Here is a 9,932-nt window from a genome sequence, read left to right on the forward strand (position 1 = left end):
TATTAAACACTATGTTCCAGCCAATGAGGTATGTTTTCAAGTTTGAATACTTGATCTTTGGTTCTCATTTAAGCACAGGCCAAATAAACACTACCTCCCCAGAGGTTACATACCATGATGGTCAGATTAGGGGTTGCTGTGATTATTCTCAGTGCAGTGTGTAAGTACAATTTCATCACTGGTAGTATATCAAAAATATTGTTGTTGGGGTGCCGTGCAATTCAAAATAGTTCAAGCTTCTTGAAGGATAGGATAAATAGACATTTAGAATGTTCAGCCAACACACATACCATCTAAAAAGAAATAATAACTTGAGTCAGTTGTCACGCCCTGATCTGTTTCTCCTGTTCCTGTGATTGTCTCCACCCCCTCCAGGTGTCGCTTATTTTCCCCAGTGTATTTATCCCTGTGTTTCCTGTCACTCTGTGCCAGTTCATCTTGTATGTTTAGCCAAGTCAACCACTGTGTTTTTCCCGTACTCCTTTTCTATTCTCTTTTTCTAGTTCTCCTGGTTTTGACCCTTGCCTGTTTCTGGACTCTGTACCTGCCTGCCTGACCTTGCCTGACCTTTCTGCCTACCTTGACCACGAGCCTGTCTGCCACTCTATACCTCCTGGACTCTGATCTGGTTTTGACCTTTTTGCCTGTCCACGACCATTCTCTTTCCTACCCATTTGGATTATTAAACACTGTACGACTCCAACCATCTGCCTCTTGTGTCTGCATCTGGGTCTCGGCTTGTATCTTGATATCAGTGTTAATAAACAAAGTAAGAAAAATACATCTTAAACATCTGGAATGATTTTCACATCTTGATTTTCGATTATTTGAAAAGTTCAGACTATTGTTCTGTCTTGTTTAGCATAAATACAGTATCCTTGTGTTTCTGTTTCCATTTGATTTGATTTAGATGTAGACTGTGTTAACCTGCTCCAGTCCAGTGATCACTGTTCAACTTGGTGATCCTGTAACACTGCTATGTGTTTTCCCAGTAGAAAAATTCAGCGATGAGCAAATACACTGGTACAAGCAAACTGTGGGAGGAATTCCACAACTTGTCTCATCGATTAATAAATATTTAACAGAGCCTGTGTTTCACTCTGGATTTAATTATTCACACTCCAATGTAAAATTGGCTCAACCGATGTTTCGCCTTACTATCATGAAGATGATCCCAGAAGAAGAAGTCATGTACTATTGTGCAATTGGAAGAGAGATGACTGTGAAGTTTAGAGATGGCACAGTTCTGTTATTTAAAAGTAAAATAATTGTACTTTCTATTTATTGGACAATTTGTTAAGTAAAAAGACAAAACAAATGCCTGCCACTTTTGTGATTTCTCAGCTAACAAAAAGACTGCAGTAAAATATGTTTATCTTATATTATCTGAACGTCTGAAAATTACTCTGTTCTGAGTAATTAGGGAACGGTCAGAGGTCTGACTCAACCAGCAGCCAGAGGCTAACCTAGTCCATCCAGGAGACTCTGTGTGTACAGTACTCTCTGAGCTGAATCAGGAGAATCCCATCCAGGAGTAATTTACACCCCTGGGAACAGGAGTGCTGATTGTGAGAAGAGCCCTGAGACTCCATCTCCTACACAGAGCTGTGTCTACAGCCTATCCAAGAACAACCGCAGCCCTTCTGATGCTGGGACTTACTACTGTGCTGTGGCCACATGTGGAGAGATCCTGTTTGGTGACAGAACCAAACATATCACTATTAAAGGTACAAATTCTTGTTAAATTGATAAAGCACCTTACACTTGAATCTTAACGCAAACATGCAAGCTTATTTTTAAGGTACCATTATTTAGTTTAAATGGGTCAAAGCGAAATAAATGGTGTTATCACTTAACATAAAACATAAAAAGCATGTTAAATGTATTTTCGTACCAGGAAACACAGTGGATCCCATTGTCCTCATCTTGGGAGCAGCAGTCGCTGTGTGTGTGATTGTCATTTTTATTCTTGCTTGTACCAACAACAAGAGTCAAACATGTGATCATTGTAAAGGTAAGTCATTTTAGAGATACATATATATTGGTTTGTGTCAAATGTGTTAGCTATGTTCATTTAAAAGTAAAATATCACTTTATGTTCTGATTGAGTGCTTAATGTTATACTGTATATTTAATCTCCATTTTAGTGCTTTGTTTTCTATCTGTTGATACAGCAAGTGTCTCTCAGCATATTCACCATGATGATAACCTCTCATCAGAGCAGTCAAGTGGTCAGGTATGTAACATCTGTATTATCCAGTGTGTGAAAACAAGAGGTACATTGACTGTTACACGAGTGTGTATATTAGTGTATATGTGTATATTTGTGAATAAATCACTAAGTACAGCAGTAACCCATGAGATATTGCAGCAGTGTTGTGTGTCATAAAGAAAATCTTTAAATATATTGTTAATTATAACCTGCAGCTATAATTTGGCTGGCTCAGTTGATCAAAAAAGTGGTTGATAGTTTTATTTCAACGTATAGGTACATTTTAGATCTGGGTTTTTAAGATGTTAATGTTATTATTTGACTTTTCTGTTATTATGCACAAGGGAGTTATTATCTACTGTACTCTATTGCTTAGGTGCCAAACACAGATATGTTAAACTGCATTGCATTTCTCTGAGAGGATAACTAAATGAGGAAGAAAGACAGACACCACAGGAGACTGTGTACTCTGATGTCAGGTACTCAGGCTGGGAGTGAACTTTGTTTCAGTTACAGCATGGACAAAAATTATATATTTCAAGCATCTCTATTTAGACTAAATGTTTTAACCAAAACTCATACAATCTTAGTACATTGCTCTTGGATGAACTTTTCCAATATTATAATACAATAGCCTAATAAAATTAGAACCATGTTGCTGCTCAAAATGCCTTCTGGAGTGGTCCACTTACTCTGAGCTGGAGGAAATGCATCTTTATATCTCCTTGTACAGTAAATGCCCAAAAGTATGTGAACACCTGCTCGTCAATCATCTCATTCCAAAATCATGGGGATTAATATGGAGTTGGTCCCCCATTTGCTTGTATAACAGCCTCCACTCTTCTGGGAAGGCTTTCCACTAGATGTTGGAACACTGCTGCGGGGACTAGCTTCCATTCAGCCACAACAGCATTAGGGAGGTTGGGCACTGATGTTGAGTGATTAGGCTCGATTCACAGTCGGCTTTCCAAATCATCCCAAAGGCGTTGAGGGCAGGGCTCAGTGCAGGCCAGTTAAGTTCTTCCACACCGATCTCGAGAAAGCTTTTCTGTATGGATCTTTCTTTGTGTATGGGGTGTTGTCATGATGAAAAAGGAAAGGGACTTCCGCAAACTGTTGCCACAAAGTTGATGTACAGAATCGCCTAGAATGTAATTGCATGAGTAATGTTAAGATTTCCATTCACTGGAACTAAGGGGCCAAGTGAGTACCATGAAAAACAACCCAAGACCATTACTTGTCCTCCACCAAACTTTACACTTGACAGTATGCATTGGGGCAGTTAGCGTTCTCCTGGCATCTGCCAAACTCAGATTAGTCCGTCTGACATCAATATGGTAAAGTGTGATTCATCACTCCAGAGAATGTGTTTACACTGCTCTAGAGTCCAACGGTGGCAAGCTTTACACCACTCTAGCCGAGGCTTGATATTGCCCATGGTGATCTTAGGTTTCTATGGCTTCTCAGCCATAGAAGCCCATTTCATTAAGCTCCCGACGAACAGTTCTTGTGCTGACATTTCTTCCAGAGGCAGTTTGGAACTCGGTAGTGAGTGTTGCAAACAAGCACAGACAATTTGTATGCTTTTCAGCATTCGGTATTCCTGTTCAGTGACCTTCCACTTTGCAGGCTGAGCCGTTGTTGCTCCTACAAGTTTCCACTTCACAATAACAGCAATTGCACTTGACCGTGGCAGCTCTGGCAGGGCAGAAACTTGACTAACTGACTTGTTGGAAGGTGGCATCCAATGACGGTGCCACTTTGAAAGTCACTGAGCTCTTCAGTAAGGCCATTCTACTGCCAATGTTTGTCTATGCATGGCTGTGTGCTCGATATTATACACCTGTCAGCAACGGGGTGTGGCTGAAATAGCCAAATCCACTAATTTGAAGGGGTGTCCACATACGTTCATAAATATAGTGTACATATTGGTAACATTGTGTAAAATGTTGAATGGAACCATAGTATATGGGGTTGATATGTGCAACATTATTTTTGTTCCATACATTATCACACATCTAATTATAGCAATAAATAAATGTTAAAGTATTATCTTTATAATTTGATATCACTGAATATTTCCAGTATAGTGTCTTCGGTTTGTTCTTGAAGTTTAAATAAAACAAATTGTTCATGATTCAGATCATAAGAATTCCCTCATGCTGCCAAACATACCCTCGTAAAACTTACTATGCTACCGATCCTTGACTTCGGTTATGTCATTTACAAAATAGCCTCCAACACTTTACTCAGCAAACTGGATGCAGTCTATCACAGTGACATCTGTTTTGTCACCAAAGCCCCGTATACTACCCACCACTGCAAACTGTATGCTCTGATTGGCTCATTACATATTCGTTGCCAAACCCACTGGCTCCAGGTCATCTCTAAGCCTATGCTAGGTAAAGCCCCGCCTTATCTCAGCTCACTGGTCACCATAGCAACACACTACAGCTGGTATGTTTCACTGGTCACCCCCAAAGCCACCATTTATTTTGGCCGACTTTCCTTCCAGTTCTTTACTGAATGGAACGGATTGCAAAAAAAATCACTGAAACTGGAGTCTTCTGTCCCTCTAACTTTAAGCATAAGCTGTCAGAGCAGCTTGCCGATCACTGTACCTGTACACTGCCAATCTGTAAATGGCATACCCAACTACTTCATCCCCATTTTGTTACTTATCTTCTTGCACTTTTGCACCCCAGTATCTCTACTTGCACATCGTCATCTGTACATCTATCACTCCAGTGTTAATGGTACATTTTAATTATTTCAACACAAAAGCCTTTTTATTGCCTTACCTCCCTACTCTTCTACACAGTACATAGATATTTATATTGTGTTATTGACTGTACGTTTGTTTATGTGTAACTGTGTTGTTTTTTGTCGCACTGCTTTGCTTTATCTTGGCCAGGTCATATTTGCAAATGAGAACTTGTTCTCAACTGGCCTAACTGGTTAAATAAAGGTGAAATTAAAAAACTTTTATGGCATCAAATAAATTCAGATTTTGTATAATATCTCTTAAACACAATAATGTAACTTTATGAAGTTAATTTACATAGGAGATTATGCTAAGATCTTACTGAGGAGAGGCAAACTAAGATGAGTGGGCTTCTCCTCATATAGGTAGGCCAAGCAAACCATGCAAAAGGCATTATGATCAAAATGACATATGACATAAGTATGGTATCAATTAGTAAGCCTAAACCATTCAGCCAACAGATTAAAGTAAGAGAAGCGTTATCGCTGGTCTTCTGATTACGCTAACTGCTTATTGGTTGGAAATGGAACAGGAAATGTTGAACTTTAGTTTTTTCCAACCAATCAGGTAATTCTTAGAATTCAAATCAGCCTACATGTATGCCTACATGTCTGCTCTCACCAGTAATTTCATTTGGGGACTGTAGACCAACTGTTGTTACAACACATCAAGATGATCAGAATCAACCTTGTTTGGATGTTAGTCAGTCAAATCTGTAAGTACCAGTTTAACCAACGGTTCCATACTGTACTGTCTTACTGGAGAGAAACATTTAAAACTGATCATATAATGATGTCTGATTGAAAAGTTATGTCTTCAGATTCAATATGATGCAATTAAGATGGCAATATATTTGTGGGAAATTCAAGTGCAAAAAATTAATGACAGTAATTGTCATTTATATCATATATATATATATATATATATATATATATATATATATATATATATATATATATATATATATATATATATATATACACACACACACACACATACAGCTGAAGTCAGAGGTTTACATACACCTTAGCCAATTACATTTAAACTCAGTTTTTCACAATTCCTGATATTTAATCCAAGTAAAAATTCCTGTCTTAGGTCAGTTAGGATCATCATTTTATTTGAAGAATGTGAAATGTCAGAATGATAGTAGAGTGATTTATTTCAGCTTGTATTTCTTTCATCACATTCCCAGTGGGTCAGAAGTTTACATACACTCAATTAGTATTTGGTAGCATTGTCTTTAAATTGTTTAACTTGGTTCAAATGTTTTGGGTAGCCTTCCACAAGCTTCCCACAATATGTTGGGGGAATTTTGGCCCATTCCTCCTGACAAAGCTGGTGTAACTGAGTCAGGTTTGTAGGCCTCCTTGCTCGCACACACTTTTTCAGTTCTGCCCATAAATGTTCTATAGGATTGAGGTAACGATGGACATTATAGCAAGACAGTTTTATTTTTGTTTAATCAGACCAGGTGATATTTCTCCAAAAAGTAAAATCTTTGTCCTCATGTGCAGTTGCAAACTGTAGTCTGGCTTTTTTACGGCGGTTTGGAGCAGCGGCTTCTTCCTTGCTGAGCGGCCTTTCAGGTTATGTCGATATAGGACTCATTTTACGGTGGATACAGATACTTTTGTACCCGTTTTCTCCAGCATCTTCACAAGGTCCTTTGCTGTTGTTCTAGGATTGATTTGCATTTTTTCACCAAAGTACGTTCATCTCTAGCAGACAGAACACCTCTTCTTCCTGAGCGCTATGATGGCTGCATGGTCCCATGGTGTTTATACATGCATACTTCTGTTTGCAAAGATGAACATAGTGTCTTCAGGCATTTGGAAATTGCTCTCAAGGATCAGCCAGACTTGTGGAGGTCTACAATTTTTTCCTGAGGTCTTGGCAAATTTCCCATGATGTCTAGCAAAGAGACATTGAGTTTGAAGGTAGACCTTGAAATACATCCAGAGGTACACTTCCAACTGACTCAAATTATGTCAATTATGTGATCAGAAGCTTCTAAAGCCATGACATCATTTTCTGGAATTTTCCAAGCTGTTTAAAGGCACAGTCAATTTAGTGTATGTAAACTTCTGACCCACTGGAATTGTGAAACAGTGAATTATAAGTGAAATAATCTGTCTGTAAACAATTGTTGGAAACATTACTTGTGTCATGCACAACGTAGATGTCCTAACCGACTTGCCAAACTATAGTTTGTTAACAAGAAACTTGTGGGGTGATTGAAAAACTCGTTTTAATGACTTCAACCTAAGTGTATGTAAACTTCCGATTTCAACTTTGTATATATTTTTCTTCATTGTTTGATGGAATGGATAACATAGCTGACAAACTGATTTCATTCTATTTTTGTGTAGTCTTGATTCACTCTGAAGAAGTTCCTCTGCAGATTCCACTGACCACAGCTCAGCTCGGAGAGTCTGTATCTCTTCCATGTTTTTTCTCAGAGACAATTGATTATTTCCAATGGCTGTACTGGTACAAGCAAACTGCTGGTCAAATGCCCCAAGTTGTGGCAACTGTGGAAAAGAAAAAATCTGCACATTTTGTTCTTAATGGGGAGTTTAACAACATACGTTTCACAATGGAGAAAGTAAAAGTTGGATATCTTCTCATCATCAACAATATCAGCAGATCAGATGAGGCAGCATACTTCTGTGGAATAGGAACAGTGTATGAAATTAAGTTTAGAAATGGAACATTTTTGTCTGTAAAAGGTAATTTATTTCAGAAATATGATTTATCTCAATGTTTATCACAACAGTTTTGTTAAGTTATCCATAGTTATTGATGCTGTGTGTGTTGCATACATATGATTCTAAAAAGCCAAACTGCAATAAGTGTGTATTCACGTGACACGTACATTTCTTCCATAAAAACAACATCAATTAGGTGTCAGTCAGAAGAGGTCACACTACCAGACTGTAGAACAACAGCCAGTGTCTGACCCAGTCCATCCAGGAGACTCTGTGACTCTACAGTGTACAGTACTCTCTGAGACCTGTGCAGGACTACACAGGGTGTACTGGTTCAGAGCTGGATCAGGAGAATCCCATCCAGGAGTAATTTACACCCCTGAAAACAGGAGTGATGAGTGTGAGAAGAGCCCTGAGACTCCCTCTCCTACAAAAAGCTGTGTCTACAGCTTCTCCAAGAACAACCTCAGTCTCTCTGATGCTGGGACTTACTACTGTGCTGTGGTCACATGTGGGGAGATCCTGTTTGGCGACGGAACCAAACTTAACACCATTAAAGGTACAACTTCTTGTTAAATTGAAAAAATACATTTCTCTTGAAAATCTTTATGCAAACATTCAAGCGTATTTTGTAGATACCATTATTTAGTTTAAATGGGTCAAAGCAAAATAAATTGTGTTATCAACTATGCAAGCTTAACATCAATCAAAAAAGCTTGTTAAATCTATTTTTGTACAAGGAAGCACAGTGGATCCCATTATCCTCAGCTTGGGAGCAGCAGTGGCTGTGTGTGTGATTGTCATTTTTATTCTTTCTTGTACCAAAAACAAGAGACAAACATGTGATCATTGTAAAGGTAAGTCATTTTATACATGCATATACATTGTTTTGTGTCAAATGTGTTAGCTATGTTCATTTAAAAGTAAAATATCACTTTATGTTCTGATTGAGTGCTTAATGTTATACTGTATATTTAATCTCCATTTTCATGCTTGGGTTTCTATCTGTTGATACAGCAAGTGTCTCTCAGCATATTCACCATGATGATAACCTCTCATCAGAGCAGTCAAGTGGTCAGGTATGTAACATCTATATTATCCTATGTGTGAAAACAAGAGTTACATTGCCTGTTACAGGAGTGTGTATATTAGTGTGTATGTGAACAATTTGTGAATAAATCACTAAGTACAGCAGAAACTCATGAGATATTGCGGCACTGTTGTTTGTCATAAAGAAAACCTGTATTTAAATATGTTGTTAATTTTAACCTGCCTCTATTATTTAGCCAACTCTCAGTTGATCCAAAAAGTGGTTGATATTTTTTAATTTTTTTATATTTTAGATGTTTGTCTTAAAATGTTAAATTACTTTCATATTCACTAGCTTATGTATTGTCAAGAAATCTGTAGTGTAACTTCAAATATTATATTGAACAATGTCAACACGCTGAAAATATATTTTTAGGTATTGGTCATTAAAACGTAAATACTTTAGAAATGTTTTGTTTTATTAAAACTTTGGTTTTGCATAGCCAAAGCCTTTCATTAATTAACAAGTAGGAAAAAAACATGACATTAAAATATGATCCACGTTAGATCTGTGTTAAATCACGCTTCACAAAAAAGCTGCATTGTCAGCGGTCCAGGGCCCTGTACTTTAAATTGAATCCTAGCCTCTGAATGCACATTTCCCTTGAACATATGATGTTATTATTTCGATTTTTCTGTTATTGTGTACAATATTCATTATTTACTGTACTCTATTCCTTAGGTGCCAAACACAGATTTGTTAAATTATGCTGCATTGCATTTCTCTAAGAGGAAAACTAAAAGAGGAAGAAAGAAGAGAGAGACACCACAGGAGAGTGTGTACTCTGATGTCAGATACTCAGACTGGGATTGAACTGTTTCAGATACAGCATAGACTAAATTATCTCAGTCAAGCGTCTCCATTTAGACAAAATGTAAGTTTTGGTTAAGAAAATCTCAGGACATTGCTCTTGTATGAAATTTTACAAATGTAAGATACAATTTCCCAATACAATACCATACACAATGGAATTACAACCATTTTTTCTGCTCAAATAGTGTTCCACTTACTCTGAGCTAGCTGATGTCAACTGGTAGCAGGAGGGACTTCATCTTTAAATATCTATGTATATGTTGGTAACATTGAGCAAAAGGTTGAATGGAACCTTATCGTATGGGGTTTATATGTGCTAAATCATTTTTGTTCCTTCATTAA

The 9,932-nt window shown here is 37.6% G+C and overlaps 1 protein-coding gene across 1 annotated transcript; it reads left to right on the forward strand.

Annotated features, from left to right (window-relative positions):
• Positions 1-1,162: 1,162 nt before the first annotated feature.
• LOC110487757 (uncharacterized) lies at positions 1,163-9,718 on the forward strand. The gene is made up of 6 exons (XM_090198122.1): positions 1,163-1,191; positions 1,558-1,727; positions 7,884-8,249; positions 8,428-8,544; positions 8,705-8,766; positions 9,459-9,718. Exons 1-6 carry the CDS (start codon positions 1,163-1,165, stop codon positions 9,588-9,590), a joined length of 876 nt encoding a protein of 291 aa, XP_090054248.1. The 3' UTR covers positions 9,591-9,718.
• The last annotated feature ends 214 nt before the right edge of the window (positions 9,719-9,932 follow it).

This window comes from Oncorhynchus mykiss, chromosome 14 (genome assembly GCF_057628025.1).
Source record: "Oncorhynchus mykiss isolate SJ-2025 chromosome 14, ASM5762802v1, whole genome shotgun sequence".
NCBI classification, from domain to species: Eukaryota; Metazoa; Chordata; class Actinopteri; order Salmoniformes; family Salmonidae; genus Oncorhynchus; species Oncorhynchus mykiss.

Bases quoted from the DNA above. Each gene is read 5' to 3' on its own strand.
- LOC110487757 (XM_090198122.1), top strand. From the start codon at position 1,163: ATGAAGATGATCCCAGAAGAAGAAGTCAT. The intron at 8,250-8,427 runs CAACTTCTTGTT...TTTTTGTACAAG, and splicing joins ACTTAACACCATTAAAGGTA to GAAGCACAGTGGATCCCATT. The intron at 8,545-8,704 runs GTAAGTCATTTT...CTGTTGATACAG, and splicing joins AACATGTGATCATTGTAAAG to CAAGTGTCTCTCAGCATATT.